The sequence below is a fragment of the Erythrolamprus reginae genome, chromosome 4 (assembly GCF_031021105.1).
Source record: "Erythrolamprus reginae isolate rEryReg1 chromosome 4, rEryReg1.hap1, whole genome shotgun sequence".
Taxonomy (NCBI): domain Eukaryota; kingdom Metazoa; phylum Chordata; class Lepidosauria; order Squamata; family Dipsadidae; genus Erythrolamprus; species Erythrolamprus reginae.
Window position 1 is genome coordinate 44,732,969 of NC_091953.1, and position 19,760 is coordinate 44,752,728.

The 19,760-nt window shown below is 37.1% G+C and overlaps 1 protein-coding gene across 2 annotated transcripts in view; it reads left to right on the forward strand.

Moving 5' to 3' along the window:
- Positions 1-19,760, forward strand: part of CRYBG3 (crystallin beta-gamma domain containing 3) — a 76,681-nt gene that overhangs the window by 55,070 nt on the left and 1,851 nt on the right. For both annotated transcript variants that reach the window (XM_070750194.1, XM_070750195.1), the window contains exons 14-21: positions 633-759; positions 2,053-2,085; positions 5,402-5,511; positions 8,060-8,186; positions 9,498-9,637; positions 14,989-15,112; positions 17,381-17,539; positions 18,679-18,838. In XM_070750194.1, coding sequence (XP_070606295.1) covers positions 633-759; positions 2,053-2,085; positions 5,402-5,511; positions 8,060-8,186; positions 9,498-9,637; positions 14,989-15,112; positions 17,381-17,539; positions 18,679-18,838 — 980 coding nt within the window. The remainder of the gene's footprint in view (positions 1-632; positions 760-2,052; positions 2,086-5,401; positions 5,512-8,059; positions 8,187-9,497; positions 9,638-14,988; positions 15,113-17,380; positions 17,540-18,678; positions 18,839-19,760) is intronic.

The window sequence follows — 19,760 nt, forward strand, 5'->3', positions numbered from 1 at the left end:
AGTAAAACATTTAGCCACAATTTAAAGCATTACATACATTATAAATGTCAAACAACTCATTGTTCTGAAATGTAACACTTGGAACCTAAGAATTCAGTATTGTGGTTTGATAAGCATTCTTGGTTCTGTTTTAACTTTTTATGCTTATAACTTCATTGAATCTGGAAATACTTTATATGTCATAAAAACACCATGTACTATATGATATACCAGTATGTTATATTTCGGTAATTCCTTTTCAAATGTAGCTTGATTCTTGGTAACTATACGGACATGTTATACAGTATTGTTTCCTTGGCAACACTACACTAAGCAGTTGAATTGTTTTTGCCATTTCTGGGTTGTATTCTCAAACTTCCCAGTCTAAAACCCTGGGATTCACATTATATTATGCCTAGAGAGCCAGAATTTGGGTGCATTAGCCATCCCGTTTTTTAGATCAAATAAGGGTATAGCAAAAAACTTTAAGAGGCAACCTGTTCAAAGCTTTAATAAGAAGATGCATATAATACCTTTTTTTAAAAACCATGAAAGTTCAACAGATGAAAAATTCAGGGTACTTTTACGGTGTTTTACATATTATTAATATATATTTGATCTATCTTAAAATGTCTGTTGTATGTTATATCTAGGTGGGTTGCTTATCAACAGAAATATTTCTGTGGAGAACAATATATATTGGAGAAAGGAAAATATAAGTGTTTTTTGGACTGGGGTGGCACTAGTGAAACTATTATGTCAATTCGCCCCATTAAATTGGTAAGCTAACACAATTTCTGAAAAAATATATGCAAAAAACTGGAAGCTATTTTTGATCATTTTTATAAATAAATAAAATAAATATTTTATAACAATCAATACCTGAAGAGCTAAGACAGTCTATTCAAACTCTTTGTATCATAATATGTAATTATGGTTTCCTATTCTTTTAAATATATTCCTGTAAAATATATTCCTGCAAAATATATTACAATATATTCCTGTAAAATCTGTTAGGTTTTTTATTATTTTTCCTAGCATCATCAAAGTAAAGAAATATTAAAGAGTATAATACGCACCGGAGTATAAGACGCACCTTGTTTTTTTGGGAGGAAAATAATGGAGGGGGAGATCTGCCTACCAAATATTCATTTGGCTAGCGGCCTTAGTCTGGTTAGCTTCAGCACATTACTTTATCCCCAGAGAGTAGCAGAGAGTAACAATGAAAGAGCTTGTAAGCCAGTAAGAGCTGGAACATTGTTAGCACCTGGTTAGGGCTGGAAAGAAACATTCAAAGCAAATAGAGAATTTAAAAAAAAACCCTACAAAGACAGGGTTTGGAAAACATTCTTCGCAGAGAGTAACAATGAAAGAGCTTGCAAGCCAGTAAGAGCTGGGAACATTGTTGGCACCTGGTTAGGGCTGGAAAGAAACGTATTTGGAGCAAGGTAGAGCAATGAAAAAGAACCTGCAAAAACATAGGGCTTGGAAAACATTCTTCACAGAGAGAAACAATGAAAGAGCCTGCAAGGTAAGAGCTGGGAAGATCATTAGCACTTAGGGCTGGAAAAAAAAGCTACATTCAGAATATAAGACACATCTAAATTATCATTCTCTTTTAGGAGGGAAAAGGTGCATCTTATATTCCTAAAAATACAATAGCTACTGTGGAAACATTCCAGAGAAGAAGAAGAAACAATTTTGTAACAAATTTCAAACAAAAAGTGTAATTTGAAATAAAATACAACATATAAAATTATAAACAATGACATATGTATATGAACCTATATTTTATTAAAAGAAATCCATTTGAATAGGAAATTGAAATATAGTCAAATAAGTCAACTTATAAAAGGCATATTCAATTTGTCTTTTATTCGTTCTGCCATAAGTATATTTCAAAGAGTTTTAGGTCATTTTTTTAAAATCTATGAATCAACCTCAGTTATTCCTCAGTGCTTAAAGAACTTTCACAAAGTTTAGCTCACCAGGAAAATCTTCAAACTAGATTTTCTTGAATTATTTTCTCTATGTGTTTCCTGTGTATATGATTCATATATTTTCTTTATATAGGAACCATTGGGAGATCATCAACCCACACACTGGGTAAGTTCTTGAAATAAGGTATTGTACATTTTGATCAATTTGTGAGTATAAGCTGCAGCAGAATAAGAATGTGCTTTGAAAGTAAGGAAGGAAATAGAGACTGTTGGAATTGTAGAAGATAAACTGGACAGCTGTAAACTTGTTAAAGGAATTTCTATACGTTTATCTGTAGGTCCTACTCAAACTAATTTAACCCTGCTGTTCTGTTCGGGTCTGTGAGACCCGAAATCAAGGTTTGAGACCCTGTAAAAAATTTTCCCTGCATATCTGAAACTTGAAATTTCATGACTTTTCATCATTTCAGGGGTTCTCTCTATGAGAATTTTTTTGGGGGGGTGGGAGGTTTCTTTCTTGCTGAAAAAAAAAACCTCCCTAATGTTATGTTCCCGGGTCACCCTGACCCGGACCGAAAACTCTTCATTTGCAGTGCTTATGTTTGGTCTTTTTGAAAGCTTTTTTCACTTTGAAAGTAGTCTGAACATTTCTTCACACAATGGAATGAAAATTGAACTGAAAAAATTAATCCTTATTGGTTTATTTTGCCCATAAATGTGCCTCCCCCCCCGTTTTTGTGAAAGTTTTTTCAATTTATGGATAGTTTTGCTTGCAAAATGCAGTCTATTTTACTGGAGTTGGTGTGGGAATGGTACCTTGAACATTTCTGAATATAAGAAAAATATAAAGGAACTGAAAAAAATGATTCTTACTGTTTTTTTAACATCAGAAATAAGGCCTCCCCCCCCCCCCCCGGCTGCTTGCAACAATTTTCACTTTTTATTTTTTTATGCTCCAAATCCGAAATATTCTTTAAAATCTTACGCATTCATTTACTCAATTTAACAATGCTGATCATCAAAAAAATATTTGTGGGGGTGGGGAAAAAAAATTTTTCTTGGCAAAAAAAAAGTCACATTTACTCTGTTCGGGTCATATAGACCCGGATCAAAATGATTTTTTTTAGGTACTTGAATTTGGTCTTTTTGAAAACTTTTTCCACTGGAAAACTAGTTTGAACATTTATGAACATAATGATATGAAAATTGAACTGGAAAAATTGAGACTTATATTTTTATTTTGATCAAAAAGCCCCTCCCCCCATCCTTTTTGAATTTCGTGTCAATTTATATTTTTTAAGGCTACAAATCCCTAAGGAATTTTCCCCCAAAAGGTTTGATATACTAAATTGAACAATCCTGAACATAAGAAAAATATAAATGAACTGAAAAAAATGACTCTTATTGGTTTATTGTTTTATACTCGAGTATAAGCCTACTCGAGTATAAGCCTATTTGAGTATAAGCATGGGGGCCCATTTATGAGCAAAATAAACCAATAAGGATCATTTTTTCAGTTTAATTTTCATATCATTATGTTCAGAAAGGTTCAAGCTACCAATCCCACACCAAAATAGAATAGTAAAATAGAATGCATTTTGCAGGCAAAATTATCAATAAACTCAAAAGTTTTGATATACTAAATTGAACAATCCTAAACATAAGAAAAATAGAAATGAACTGAAAAAAAATGATTCTTATTGGTTTATTTTTGAATATAAGACCATATCATTTTATACTCGAGTATAAGCCTACTCGAGTATAAGCCTATTTGAGTATAAGCATGGGGGCCCATTTATGAGCAAAATAAACCAATAAGGATTAATTTTCTCAGTTCAATTTTCATATCATTGTGTGCAGAAATGTTCAAGCTACCAATCCCACACCAACTTTAGTAAAATAGAATGGATTTTGCAAGCAAAACTATCCATAAATTGAAAAAACTTTCACAAAAACGGGGGGGGAGGCACATTTATGTGCAAAATAAACCAATAAGGATTAATTTTTTCAGTTCAATTTTCATTCCATTGTGTGCAGAAATGTTCAAACATGTTTCCAGGTGAAAAAAGCTTTCAAAAAGACCAAACATAAGCACTGCAAATGAAGAGTTTTCGGTCCGGGTCAGGGTGACCCGGGAACATAACATTAGGAACTTTTTTCGAACAGAACAGCAGGGTTAAAGCCATTTGAAAATTCTAGGATCTGAGTTTCATTATATAACTATACCTGAAATCTAAAGTCTTGGCATATCTAACATATTTGTCATATTTTTGTGCTACAACATGTTGCTATATTCTGCTGCTATTTTTTTTCCCTAACCACAAGTTATTAATATTGGAGAGTGGTATGCAAAAAATTCAGTGTTGAATTCAGGACTGCTTCAAACTTACAATGTTTTTAGTATGATTAGAATAGATTGGACATTTCTTCTGAGACTTGAACAATACATTTCTCATGCAAAATATTTCAAATATTAAACATTTTGTTCATTATAATTTTGGAGATTTTCTGTCTAAAGTAAGTTTTTAAAATGTTATGTTTTATTATTAATTTTCTCTTTTTAGTTACAGAGTTTCTTCCTTACAGTGTGGAAGAACATTTAAAATATTAAAGGCTATTAGGCAGTTTCATAGTGCATGGATTCATTCTAAGATTTTTTTTAAAGAAACCATCCTTGAATTTCTTAGTTTCTTTTATATATGAAGTCTCTTTTTCTGGATGGAAATGTAAAGCAAATTTGTGTGAGGATGAAATACAGATAGTTTAAAAATATTTGTTTGTTTTATGTTTTTGCCACTCTGGATGAAAGATTAGAATTTTCATCTGACAAATACCCAGAAGTGCTATATTACCAACCTTATTAGAACTTGACTTGAACGTGTCTACTATTTTTCAATTATAGCAGTTACTGTTTCACCAGAATGACAAAAGCAGCATTGTAGTGTTCTGCTACAAGTCATATTTCAGTTTCCAGTGTGTGCAAACTTTATATCAGATCATTTTGCATCCCCTTCTCCGCCACCCATGCTCTTTGTGATTATTGCTACATTTACTAAATTATTTCATATTTTCTAATAATAAGTCTTGTACATTCTGTCAGTTTTTAAGCTAGATCTGTATGTTGCTGACAAATAACTTCCTGGAAAGCAATAAAATGTTCTGAGTCATATGTGGAATATTTTATTTTGCAATTTCTGCATCTTACTAATTGAATAGTAACATGCAGTCTATTATGTCAACTTGTGTATGCTTATAACAACCCTTTTGACAGAATCATATGTTTTTTATTATTTATCAACTATAATTTATTTTTTATTAACTATATTTCTATCCTGTCACAATACAGAAACTCAGCAGCTTACATAAAATATGTTTTATACTTCAGTTGATGGAGCAGTGCCTGACAAAACCTCTTCCATTACATAGTTTGTTTTCTAGCTGATTCTTACACATTTTTTATTCCAGTGTTTGCTTCTTTACAGATCAAAGCTTTTGATAATGTACACTTCCAGGGATCATGTATTGATTTTACAACAGAAGCTGCTGATTTGACATCCTTCATGCCACACTCATTTAAAGTTTTACGGGGATGGTGAGCTGATTTATGCATACTTTTTAAAACATTTTGGAAAATTATTTCAGTCTATTTCTGTGATTTAGTACTTATACAAGGATTTATTAAATGGCCATCAGCACCATAATTTCCTGAAAACTGAGTAGATATTCATATTTGGTACCTGTGATGAGAAGCTGGCAAACAAAAAGCAAAGGTAAAAAAGAGGCCAGATAAGATTGAGGATTGCAGAGATAAAGATTTATAACCAATTCCTCAAACATACCTATAGAGAGGCATGATTTCTTTGCCTTGTTTAAAATGCAAGTTTTCTTGCTTCTAAAGAGTTATCAATTATAGTGAGAGGGGCAAAAACATGTATATGCGCATTTAGACATTCTAGGGCAGTGATGACGAACTTTTTTTCCGTGGGTGGCGAAAGACCGTGTGTGTGTGTGTGCTATTGCGCAAGCAAGAGTGTCCACACCCATAATTCAATGCCTGGGGAGGGCGAAAATTTCCCTGTGTCCCTCCCCCTGGAGGCCCTCTGGAGACCAGAAATGGCCTGTTTCCCAACTTCTGGTGAGCCCAGTAGGCTCATGTTTCGTCCTCCCCAGGCTCCAAAGACTTCCCTGGAGGCAGGGGAGGGTAAAAGCGCTCTCCCCCATCCCCCCCGGTGGCTCTCTGGAAGCCAAAAGCACCCTCCCAGAGCATCTGTGCAAGCCAAAAATCAGGTGGTGAGCACACTTGTGCATGTTGAGCTACAGCAACAGCTAGCGTGCCAGCAGATATGACTCCGCGTGCCACCTGTGGCACCCGTGCCATAGATTTGCCATCACTGTTCTAGGGTAACTCATGAATTCTTAGTGAACTGTAACCATCTGCACAAAGAACTAAAATGAATGTTTTTTGGTTATCAGCATGAAATCTATGGAAACTTTAGAAATTGGGGTTAGCCAAGAGCTTCCCCTAGTCTAGTACAACAGTTTGTGGTTACAGTCACTAAAGCTGATGCAACTGCTATATTTTTCACATTCCAGATGCTGTGTAGAAGAAAATGAATATATTTGATAGAGTAGATCCTGCTAGATTAATTGAGCAGTTGAATTAATTGTAAAAATGCTTGGTGTGGGTTGGGCTCCAGTAAATTGAAATCTGAAATTTTACGATCATACCATTGTGCCTACCGTCCCTGTCCTATTGTCTTTTTTTATCATAATTTTCTGTTATGGTTATATAAACTACTATCCTATACTTGATTGACTGACTAGATAGATGGATAGATAGATAGATGGATAGATAGATAGATAGATAGATAGATAGATAGATAGATAGATAGATAGATAGATAGATAGATAGATAGATGCAAATTCTTTAAAACTTTTATTACTCTGCTAATTGAATTTGAATAACAGCAATTATAAGGACTCAAGTTCACCGCTTCTCGCTAGTTTAAAAGTTCAGACTTAAGGGGACATCTAAGGGCAGTCTGCCAATTTTTGTGTTTTCAAAGAATGTATTTGAAATTCTTCAGATTAAAATGCAACCTTTAGCAATCCAGCCGGTGTCATTGAAATACATAACATTGAATTGCAACTTTCTAGTCAGTGTTATGGTAGAGATATGATAATTAAAATAATACATTCACAACTGCCACACAGAGCTTTTCTCTGATCCATCTCCTGAATAGAGTAATATGTTGTAATGTTTTGAGCCACCCTGAGTCTGCAGAGAAGGGCGGCATAGAAAACTAATTAATAAATAAAATTAATTAATTAATTAATAATATCAGATGCTGCATGAATCCCAGCGACCGGTTAGGTCCCACAGAGTTGGCCTTCTCCGGGTCCCGTCGACGAAACAATGTCGTCTGGCGGGACCCAGGGGAAGAGCCTTCTCTGTGGCGGCCCCGACCCTCTGGAATCAACTCCCCCCGAGATTAGGATTGCCCCCACACTCCTTGCCTTTCACAAACTCCTCACAACCCACCTCTGCCGTCAGGCATGGGGAAATTGACTCCCCCGGGCCGTTTTCTGTTTTACGCAAGGTTTGTCTGTACTCAGGGTTTTAAATTGCTTTTTATTGCGGGATCTGTACCATGTTTTGTGTTGTGAGCCGCTCCGAGTCTCCGGAGAGGGACAGCATACAAATTGAATTAATAATAATAATAATAATAATAATAATAATAATAATAATAATAATAATTTAAAAAATAGGGAATTCTAGAAACAAAGCCATTGAGAAGTGAATCAAGGGCATTTGGAGATGAATGCTAGCCATTACCATTTTTTTTGTTTCTACACATAAATCCATCGATATTTGTAGTGGGTGGGACATTTTATTCTATTTTTTATTTTATTTTTAAATTTACCTATTATGATTTTATGTATGGTGGGACTGGTCTCTGGGTGTCACACAACTTTCGTTGCCAATGACAATTTGTTGTTTTGACAATGACAATAAATTTATTACAGTATTATTATTATTAGTTGTAATACATAATAATAAATCTGTATTTATATGTTGCATTATTTTACTTAGTAGAAATCAATACAACTTCTTGTGGATTTTTTTTCTTATTTTTCAGTTGGTTGCTTTATTATCAGGGAAAAACTGCTGTTGAACAGTGTGTGCTAGAAGAAGATCTCTACCCTGACCTTGCTTCCTGTGGGTGTTCAACAACTAAAGTCAAGTCCCTTAAGCCTGTTCACCATGTAAGAACTTACCATCTAGCAATATTCAGAAAATCATTATACAGTCCAAGCAGTTGTGGTTCTGATTTGTATGTATGAATTTTCATTAGTTAATTATTTCTGTGATTACAGCCAACTTTTATTTGGTTTGGCTTATCTACTAAGAGTTGAATTTCATCATTTGATTTTCATGTACTTCCTACCTTTAAATCTATTGGATCAGAGATAATTTTGCTTAGGATATTGTTTTTTAATTCAATGTTTCTGTATTAAACAATGTAACTAATTAGGATTTACATGTATTGAATGACTTCAGGGGATTAGAGTTACCATATTTTTCGATGTAGAAGACGCACCTTTTTACCTTTAAAAAGTGCTTTAAAAATTGGGTCCATCTTATACATCGAATGTTACTGAGACCGCCTGGCAGCCCATGGCTTCCCTCCCCACGGGAGACCAGCAGCAGTTGGCCAATGAGCCCTCCCAGCCGAAAAGTGGCTCGGGTGAGTGGCTCCGGAGAGAGGCGGAGCTGCTTGCCTGAGCCGTTTTTCAGCCTGCTGGGACGGCTCATCAGCCAATACCGGCTGGCAGGGACAACGCATGCCACCCGTGTTAGTTGGCCCTGGCAGAGGCAGCGGCGGCAACTTTTCCCTCGGCTGCCTTTCCATGGTGGGAGCGGCAGCGGTGGTGCTCCAGAGCCTAGACAAGCCCATCTCCCAGGACCTGCCACCGGCCACGGGGTTCCTGGGGTCTCCAGCTAAGGATCGCCTCCTTGCCTCTCCCCCCTCCCTCCCCGGACCTAAGGGGGCTTCGTGGAAGTGGCCAGCTGCACCCTGTCAACTGCCTATCATACTTGGATGGCCTCAGAAAAGCCCCCTCCCTTCCCTCGCAAGCCCAGAACCGCCCTCTTCCCAGCCAAGCGGTCCTGGCGTTGCCCGCCACAGCGGTAGATGGCGAAACGGGCTGCAGGCTGCAATCCGGAGACCCAGCCTGGTGACAGGTTTATGAGAGAAGGGAGGGGGCTTTTATGAGCCCATCCAAACACGACAGGCAGGTGACAGCATCTGTTTATCTTTATCACTTACAGTAAATTGCCTAGACCTAGTTGATTAGGGAACTCAACAATTATCATTAAAAATGTGGGTGGACTAGTACTGAATTTGTTTTTCCATGATTTATGTTAATTTTGCTTTATTGATTAAAATTTGCAGAATATAATGGAGTCAAACTTACTTTCTAAATAAGCATCTCCAAACCAAGGAAAAGCTTCATCACATAGGAGGAACCAAAGAAAATCTAAATATAATTAACCAGCACAGTATTTTTTTTCAGGTTTTCGCTGAGCCGTTGATCAGCCTTTTTTCACTAAAGAATTGCGAAGGCAAAGAAATACACTTGCAAGAAGCTACCAATTCAATTCCGAATAAAGATTTTCCCTTTCTTACTCAGTCATTATGGATAAAAAGTGGCATGTAAGTATGACAATGCTAAGATAAATTAATGTACTGAGAATTTTATTCCTTTACTCATTCTGGAGAAATAACATACTCATATCACATAGATGAACATACTAACTTTTTATTTTAAAAAATTATATAGCTGCCTATCTTATATCAAATTCTAGATGGCTCTCAACCAACAATTAAAATAACATTAATAATAAAACAACATAATACATACATCCATTAAATCCATATACATTAAAAACCTGGCACCACAATTAAGCTTCCACATGCAAGTCTATCATTGAATTATCTCATCCACCTCTCTATCCCAGCACTTAGAGGAAAAACAAGGTCTTAAGTACTCTTTGGAAGGTTAGGATAGAAGCCTACTAAACCTCAAGGGGAAGGGTATTGCCTAACGCAGGAGATGACAGGAAAAGGGCAATTTACGAGATCCCATAAAATGGCAATGTTTAAGGGAAGGGACAAAAAGCATGTCCACTCTATTTGATATGGTAGGAATGATAGAGGCAAGCCTGCAGATGACTTGGCCCTAGAGCCACATAGGGCTTCAAAGATAATAACTAACAACTATTTATCCAAACATTGCATATCACTTCCTTCAAATACTTTGCAATTATCTTCTTCTTCTTCTTCTTCTTATTCTCTTCTTCCTCCTAGTGCAGGGTCTGCTTTTTTCACATCAATCAAGAAACTGAAACGTGAAAGAACTACCATCTTCGTAAGTCTTCCATAAATTAACAGGATGGAGCCCTATACATTCAGGGGATACCACAGTAATGGAAACATTTGCCGAGAAGGATCACTTCTAGGTCCCATTCATTTTACCTTTTTGGATGAGGACCCTAAACATCCTTTCAGAAAGAATGCAAAAGACAGGCAGAAACGTAGTAGCAGACATAGCCTGGAAGATATGTATGGTATAGGATAGGATAGAACAGGACAGAATAGAATAGAATTATTGGCCAAGTATGATTGGACACACAAGGAATTTGTCATTGGTGCAAATGCTCTCAGTGTACACATCAATGACAAATTCCTTGTGGCAATTGTTTCGAAACACCTCAACAAGGTCATTTTGTCCTGGATCTAGAAATTTATTAGTATCCAACATAATGGCTGTTATAAAACTATTCATGCCAGCTAGGAGCTTTACTGCTGCATTTTGGACCAACTATAACTGTCTTCTTAAAAGACCAGCATATGTGGAATTTTGGACTCAAGGCTACATGTAACCTGCAGAAAAACAGATGATGGTGACTTCTAAGATATGAAGTGATTATATCTTATATAATCCAAGAATTTTCTCATTCATCTTTACCTGTTGCAAAGAACATTTTTCTATTTAAACCAGTATTTGCTGAGTTTAGCAAATATTTTCTTTATGAAAAGAGGTCCATCTTTTATTTTTAAAAACCTTATCGGTCTTTTAAATATTAGGGTTAGAAATACAAAGGCAGAATTTAAAATATTACTTTATAATTAGGCAAAATTTCTAATTCAGTAATGCTGTTTTGAGGCAGTTTGGCAATGCCAGGAAGTAAGTTTTCCAAGCTAGTAACAGTTGATTTGTCCTGGACAGACAGAACAGCCTATTATTGGAAAATCCTGGGACTCTAACCCTTAAACAATTTTTAAGTGGGATGGGACAGAACGTTTCAGGCAATTGTTACATTGCCACATCAGTGAATTTGTAAATCCCTATTATTTGATTACTTTGTAAATAGGTCAGCTTTGTAAATAGCTGGAGATAGCTGAGCTAGTTAGAAATGTGTGGCTTAGAGAATGAACCCAATTCTCCTTTACTGCTCTTTGGATTTTCACATAAAATTCCTTCTGAAAATCATGTTTCTTTCTAAATAAATGTATATATCAATTATACATTAATGAACAATGTTTAGATTGGCTCCATGTAGGGTTTTCATTGTAGCAGTATTTCAGGTTAACTAAGATTTTCTTCTTCCTTTACAATCAGTACATAAGTAGGTCCTTAGTCTTCCAGCCAGTGAGATTTCTCCGGTCCCTAAACAACATTATTTTCTAGATTTAATATTTTCTTCTGTTCCTTTGTTCTTAATTTTCATCTTATCTGTTTTTTTCCAAATACAGATTTTATATTTACAGTATTTGTATCTTTTTGAAACAATTATCAATGTTCTACTTCAATATTTTACTAATATATGGGTTGTTTTAATATATGTCAAATATTAACATAGGTATTTTATGTAGACTATAATATACCTATGTAGACCATTTTGAATTTAAAAAATCCTTCCATAGTCACAATTTAAACTGAGGTGTATTTTTTGTACTTATCTTTACATATTTAGACAAAATACAGTGAACCCTCGAGTTTCGCGTGTTCAAGTATCGCGAAAGGGCTATTTCGCGAGTTTTCAACCAGGAAGTAAACTCCACCATCTGCGCATGCGTGCCCTTCCACGCATGCATAGATGGTGGAGTTTCCCCGCCGGGCAGAGGCTTCCCTGGGTCTTCCCCCTCTTGCCCCCGTAAGACCCCAGCGGCGGCGCGAGCAACGGCGTGGGCGGGTGGGCGGCACACGCTTGGGGACATCCCAGCTCCGCTCCCCAGCTGGGGAAAGCGCGCGCGTTTGGGGACTCCCTAGATCCGCTCCCCAGCTGGGGAGCGGATATAGGGAGTCCCCAAACGCGCGCGCGTTGCTGGGGAAAGCGCGCGCGTTTGGGGACTCCCTAGATCCGCTCCCCAGCTGGGGAGCGGATCTAGGGAGTCCCCAAACGCGCGCGCTTTCCCCAGCAACGCGCGCGCGGTGGGGACTCCCTAGATCCGCTCCCCAGCTGGGGAGCGGATCTAGGGAGTCCCCAAACGCGCGCGCTTTCCCCAGCAACGCGCGCGCGGTGGGGACTCCCTAGATCCGCTCCCCAGCTGGGGAGCGGATCTAGGGAGTCCCCAAACGCGCGCGCTTTCCCCAGCAACGCGCCAGCTGGGGAGCGGATCTAGGGAGTCCCCACCCCGCGCGCGTTGCTGGGGAAAGCGCGCGCGTTGCTGGGGAAAGCGCGCGCGTTTGGGGACTCCCTAGATCCGCTCCCCAGCTGGGGAGCGGATCTAGGGAGTCCCCAAACGCGCGCGCGCACCCCAGGCGCGAGCAACGGGGTGGGCGGGCGAAGGGCGGGCGGCAGTGGAAGCAAAAACACCATCTGCGCACGCGCAGATGGTGTTTTTACTTCCGCACCGCTACTTCGCTAAAAATCGATCATCGCGTGGGGTCCTGGAACGGAACCCTCGCGATGATCGAGGGTTCACTGTATATGACTCCTCTTTGCACCAGATTTATATATTTGATACAAGTTCTGTGTTTCTTTTCTGTTAATCTATACAAGAATAATGTTTCATAACTAAGTTATTTTATTTTTATTTTAATATGAACCAAACAGTTCTGGCTCATATTAAAATAAAAACTTAGACATTGTTTTTGGAATTGAAATTGTTAAAATTGCTGTGGATATTAATTTGTGTCTTGAACTGTGTTTACTAATGAAATAAATTCATAAGAATAAACTAATGTACTCATACCGGAGTATAAGACACACCTTAGATTCTAGGGAGGAAAATAGGGGGAGAAATCCACCTACCACATACTCATCTGGTCAGCTTCAGTACATTATTTTATATCCTCGTTAGGGTTTAAAAAAAACTTTATTCAAAGAGAATAACAATGAAAGAGCTTGCAAGCCAGTAAGAGCTGGGAACATTGTTAGCTCCTTATTAGGGCTGGAAAGAAACTTACTTGGAGCAATGAAAAAAAGTCTGCAAAGATTTAGGGCTTGGCTTGGCAAACATTCTTTGCAAAGAGTAACAATGAAAGAGTCTACAAGGTAAGAGCTGGGAAGATCATTAGCATCTAATTAGGGCTATGGAAAAAGGCTTCAAAAAAAGCTACATTCAGAGTATAAGATGTACCAAAATTTCCAGCCTCTTTTGGGGAAGAATAAGGTGCGCCTTATACGCTGAATAATATGGTGCTTTCTGAATCAAGAATAATGTCTTATTTGAAGTACTTGATTACACTGATAAATTTTCCAGTAAAAAACAACTTATAATTATATTTACCAAAAAATGAATACCAAAAATGTTTTAGACAGATGTAAATGTAGATAAGAAAGTTTCATAATAATATACTAAGAAATATTTAAAATAATGTGGAATTGTCTTGTTTAGATAATATCTTCCAAGCAAAGTGGAATTAACAAAATTGGATAGTTAAATTACAGCTTTAAATAAAGCTTCTGACCTGAAAAGCATGAAATATTTTAGGATAATCTTATTTTAGGATAATCTTAAAAACATGCAATACAGTAAATTGCTGCAGTATCTATGGTGCAATACTTTTCTAGCAGCCTAACTGGGAGCAGTAAAATAAATTAAGAACTTAAAATTATCATAATATCTTTATTTTGCTTTAAATATATTACAATTAAATAATCAGTACAAAAAAAGGTGCTTGCCTGCCTTTATACTATATGACTATATCCAGTATTTTAACTCGTGCAAAAGACTGTACAACACTATACAGATATGCTGATTCTAAGTGCATGGTCTCATACTGCTATAGACAAGCACTTAAAAATATTTAAAAGTATTAAGTGAATTATTGATATGTCTTTTGTAACATGAGGTAGCTTATTTAAATAATCATGACCATAGCCAAGGCTTGGATATATTTAAGAAACCTTGAGTGTAGAATTTTCTAAAATATTTTCCTTATAGTTAAATATGAAGAAAAAGTTCTAGTGTTAAATGGTATCTTTGCCACTATGTTTTCCTCTCAACATAAGTAGGGGACGCTTGTAAAAACAACTGTAGTAAAATAAACAACTACAGATAGCCCTCAATCTACAACCACAATTGAGCACAAAATTTATGTTGCTAAGTGATATATTTGTTAAGTGAATTTTACCCCATTTTATGAGCTTTTTTTTGCCATAGTTAAATGAATCACTGCAATAGGTAACACAGTTGTTAAGTAAATCTGGCTTCCCCATTGCCTTTGCTTGTCAGGTCACAGAGTGATTACATGACCTCAGGACATAATAATTGTCGTAAATATGCTAGCAAGAGTTTGAATTTTGATCATGTGATTGAGGGGATATTGCAAGTCTTAAGTGTGAAAATCACTTTTTTTCAGTGCCATTGTAATTTTGAATGGTCACTCAATGAATGACTAAGCTCAGGACTACCTGTAATTAGAAAGATAAAACTTTCACATTCTATATGAATCATTGCCATAGAACACAAGCTAGAATGTTAAGTTGTTTTGTGTTTTCCATTTCTGCAACTCTCTGGATACTGTACTTAATGTATATTGCATTTTGAAACAGATGGATTGCTTATGAAGGGTGCAATTTCTTGGGGAAACAGTTTATTCTTGAATCAAGCAAAATTTCAAACTGGACACAGCTTAGTGGATGGACAGCAATTGGCTCTCTTCGTCCCATAAAGCAGGTACTAGTATAAAGATGATTTTCCTCCCCTAAACCTGAAATGGCAATTTGAGGTTCTTAGATGAGAACCACTGAAAATTGATAGTGTGTGTTCTTGCCATTTAAGGCTAGAAACACATAAATATCTACAAAGCCTAATACTAGCACTTTACATTCACTTGGAAGCATAAAATAAATTTAAATATGTTTAGTATTGTTCTTCCTCAGTATTGTTTAGGAATAGTACTACAGATAGTCCCCGACTTACAACGGGGATCCGTTCCCACGGCCCGTTGTAAGCCGAGTTTGATGTAAGTCGGAATATTCCAATTTACATGAATATTCCGATTTACACGGCGGTAGGGGGGGCCCTTCTTCAAGAAACCAACATCCAGCGAAGCTTCCTGCTGAACATTCGGGCGAGGGGATCTCTGCGGTGGGTGCCTCGGAGGCTACAGCAACGCAGCGTTGAGAAGGACCGGCTGTTGGTCCCTTGAAATCGGTCCTTCTCGGGGCTGTGTTGCTGTAGCCTCCGAGACTGCCCACCGCAGAGATCCCCTTGCCCGAATGGAGGCGGCGGCAGTCTCGGAGGCGGCAGCAGCCTCGGAGGCTGCAGCAACGCAGCGCCAAGAAGGACCGGCTTCAAGGGACCAGCAGCCGGTCCTTCTTGGCGCTGCGTTGCTGTAGCCTGAGGCTGCCCACCGCGGAGATCCCCTTGCCTGAATGGAGGCGGCGGCGGGCAGCCCCCGAGGTTGCAGCAATGCAGCGCCGAGAAGGACCGGCTGTTGGTCCCTTGAAGCTGCTGCTGCCTCCGTTCGGGCGAGGGGGTCTCCGCGGGGTCTCCGAAGCCACTGCCCACCATGGAGATCCCTTCACCTGAAGGGAAGCGGCAGCAGCACGGGTGGCTTCGAAGCTTTCCCCAGGTCGTCGTAACGATGAAACGTCGTATGTCAGGGATGACATAACCTGGGGACTACCTGTATTTATTTATCTATTTATTTATTCAGGTTTTTTAATGCCACCCTTCTCCTTAGACTCAGGGCAGCTTACAATATGTCAGCAATAGCACTTTTTAACAGAGCCAGCTATTGCCCCCACAATCCGGGTCCTCATTTTACCCACATCAGAAGGATGGAAAGCTGAGTCAACCTTGAGCCGGTGATGAGATTTGGACTGCTGACCTGCAGATCTACAGTCAGCTTTAGTGGCCTAACTATGATTAAATAGGGACTATTAAAGTATGGATTGATTGATTTGATGTGTAACTAGAGTTTATTCTCTACCTGACCAACATTATAATAGGAAGCCATAATTCCAGGCTTAAGGCAGCAAAACAGTGTGACTCCAAATTCTTCCTATTGTTTTCCCACAAGTGTAAGGTCCACTTTTTTTTGGGACCAAGCAAGTATTGACCCATTGGTTATGACAGGAATCGACCAACTGATTTATCACCCAAATCTGACATTGTGAGCTGAGAGAACATGACTGACCCAGTCACCCAGCCAGCTTTCCGCCTTAGACAGGACTAAAACTCAGTCTCCTGCTTTCTAACCTGTACCTTAATCACAACATCAAATTACTTCTGTAGTTTAATCCCAGATATGACTCTCTGTACTCAGTTTGGTACTTCTTTTGAAAATTCAGAATAACAATCAAAATTATTTGAAACAACTAATAGTGATGGCGCCTACCGCTTTTGCTCAAATTCCATTGATACTGGTACTAATCTATTGCTTTACCCATTGCATCCCATTAATTCATATATATGAAATTTGGATATGAATCTGCAAATGGTCTCCAACTTGAGACCATAATTGGGACCAGAAAATTTGTCATTAGGCAACAGGTTAATTAAAAGAGTCAACTAATTTTACAATCCTATTTGCCAGTTATTAAATGAAAAATCACCTGATTACAATTTGCTACCTTCTCTGCCAGATTCCCCATTGACTTTGTTTGTCGGAAAGTGTTGTGATCAATGTTGATCACATGATCACAAGATGCTGCAACCATTGTAAATATGAATTGGTTGCTAAGAACCCAAATTGTGATCCTATGACTACAATGGTGGTGTGACAGTTGTAATTTCATACCACCATTGTAGTGTGAAGTTACAACTAGGACCAGGTCATAAATATTTTTTTTCAACAGTCATAACTTCAAACTAATTAAACAAAGCATTGTAAGTCAAGGATTATCTGTACTATTAAATGTTCTGTCTATACAAGTTTTATCATATGAATTCAGATTTCTTCATGAAGTATGAGTTAATTATGCTTTTCTATTTCAGCCAGCGGTGTATTTCAGAATAAAGAACAGATCCCAAGAAAAATACTTGACAGTAGCTGGCACTTTAATGGATGGAAGAGCTACATCAGTATGTTTGTTCCCACAAAATGGCAAAAATACTCAGATCTGGCATTACAGTCGTGGACTCATCAAGTCCAAGGTAGTTTCTTTACTTATCAGATTTATATAGCCGTCCATCTTAACTTCTAAGCAGCAGACAAATTAAAACAAGAGCAGGGTAATTAATTCATTTTTAGCTCATCCTTATTTACTGACTTCATATCTACTGCATGTTTTAAAACCATGTTCATTGCACTTACAGTTGTAACAAGTGTGACTTCTAACTGCAAGTTATTTAGAATAAAAATGGACCATGTTCTAAAAGGAAATGAGAGAGTTTATAATACATTTCATGGAATAACTATTATTTCATTTCTAAGAGTTTTAGAAATACTCATTCTAAATGTGATCATCATTGTAATCAATATTTTTCTGGGTTAGAAAGTTGGTATTTTTCAAAATGAGAATTTGCTTCCTTATATATCCCCAACATGTAAGTCTGAAGTGAAGGCAGATTTTGAAGCAATTTCAATAATCTATTATTACATGTGCTTACTCTTTTTATACATTCCAGGAATATTTATTTGTTAAATCTATATCCACCTAAACCCCAAGGCAAAATACACAACTTACTGTTCTTTAATGTTTCTTCACACCTATTATGAGAGTGTGCTATGAGGTTGCCCAATGGTGGACTTGAATCTCATCTCATCACTCTTAGTCCAATAGTTTCATCTTTCTAAAAATCTGTAATAAGTTCTGCTATGCACACAAATTTCCATGTTTTAAAAGGTAAATTAGGCAATTAGTAGTTCTGAATGTGTTTAGACTCTTAAACAAAAAAATACGCTAGAAATTATTTGTTATTTATGTACTAAATCAAATTTCTGCCTATCATTATTGCTCCACATATTAAAGGAGCATTCTTTCACAAACCGTTAGCAAATTATAGTTGCTGTCATTCAAGAAAATTATTGTTCTTGTAAGTGGAGTCTGAAGGTTAAATTTTGTTTTTAAAAGTTTTTTTAAAAAAAATTCTGGCTTAATTTATATCTAACTTAATACAATTGGTCAAATTTAGACCACTGCCTACCTATCCCCAACAATTCATTTTAGACCTACTATTTCCTTAAGAAAAGTTACATTTTATGGTATTATTTATTAGACATATGTCTGACAGAAGTGTATGCATAATTAAACCTTTTAAGCCAATCAACATTTCCCCCCCAACTTATCTAGGTCAATGATGCTTGCCTTGATGTCATTGGAGGCAGGGACATACCTGGAGCAAAAGTTGCCTTGTGGGAAGAACATGGAAAACCAAGACAGAAATGGACATGCAATAAGAATGGAACCATCACATCTTATCTCAGTGATCAGCTTGTTCTTGATATCAAAGGTAGTAGCATATAATAGATATAGAACATCTGAATACTCATTAAAATGCCAGGTTTTTGAGATGTAAAAAAAAATCAGACCAAGATAAATTACTTCAGAATTCTTTCCACCTTTAATATTAACATATGCGCTACATAATTCAGTTGAAAAACAAACTGAAATATTTTAGGAGAAAAAAATAACAATTAAAGAAAAACTAGAATAATGTGGCTACATAAGCGTTCACAGCCTTTTGTAAGTACGGATATGGCTGGGTTCAGAATCACATTCAAACTAATATTAAATAGTAGTCAGTACACACCTGCCATGATGTGCCATCAATTAAAGTCTGATCAAGCCCATATAGTTCAGCTGTTCTAGCAGGATTTTTTTGTCATTTATTCAGTTGCCTCTTACATCAAAATTTATGATCTGCAAAGAGCTTGCAAAGCATCAGAGATTTCACTTGATATACCATAGAACAGAATGAAGACAGTCATCAGCAAGTGAAGAAAATATGACATAACACAGACATTATCAAGACCTGGATGTCCCTCCAAAATTGATTTTAAAAAATTGATTTTAAAAAAGACTGAGAGACTGCCAAGAAGCCTACAGCAACGTTAAAGAAGCTGTAGGAATTTCTGGCAAGTATCGGTTGTATTATTATATATGACAATAATTTTCATGTCTGGTCTATGGAATATGATAGCAAGACGGAAGCCTTTTCCTACAAGGAAAAATGTCCACGCCCAGCTACATTTTGTAAAATCCTACTTCAAGTCTGACAAAGCATATGGAAAAACGTATTATGGTCTAAGACCATGTTTGAAATTTCTGACTATATTTCCAAAAAGTAAATTAGGTATAAAAAGAGCACTGCACATTGCTAAAAATATACCAAATCCACACTGAAGCATGGTGATGATGGCAGCATTGTTTTG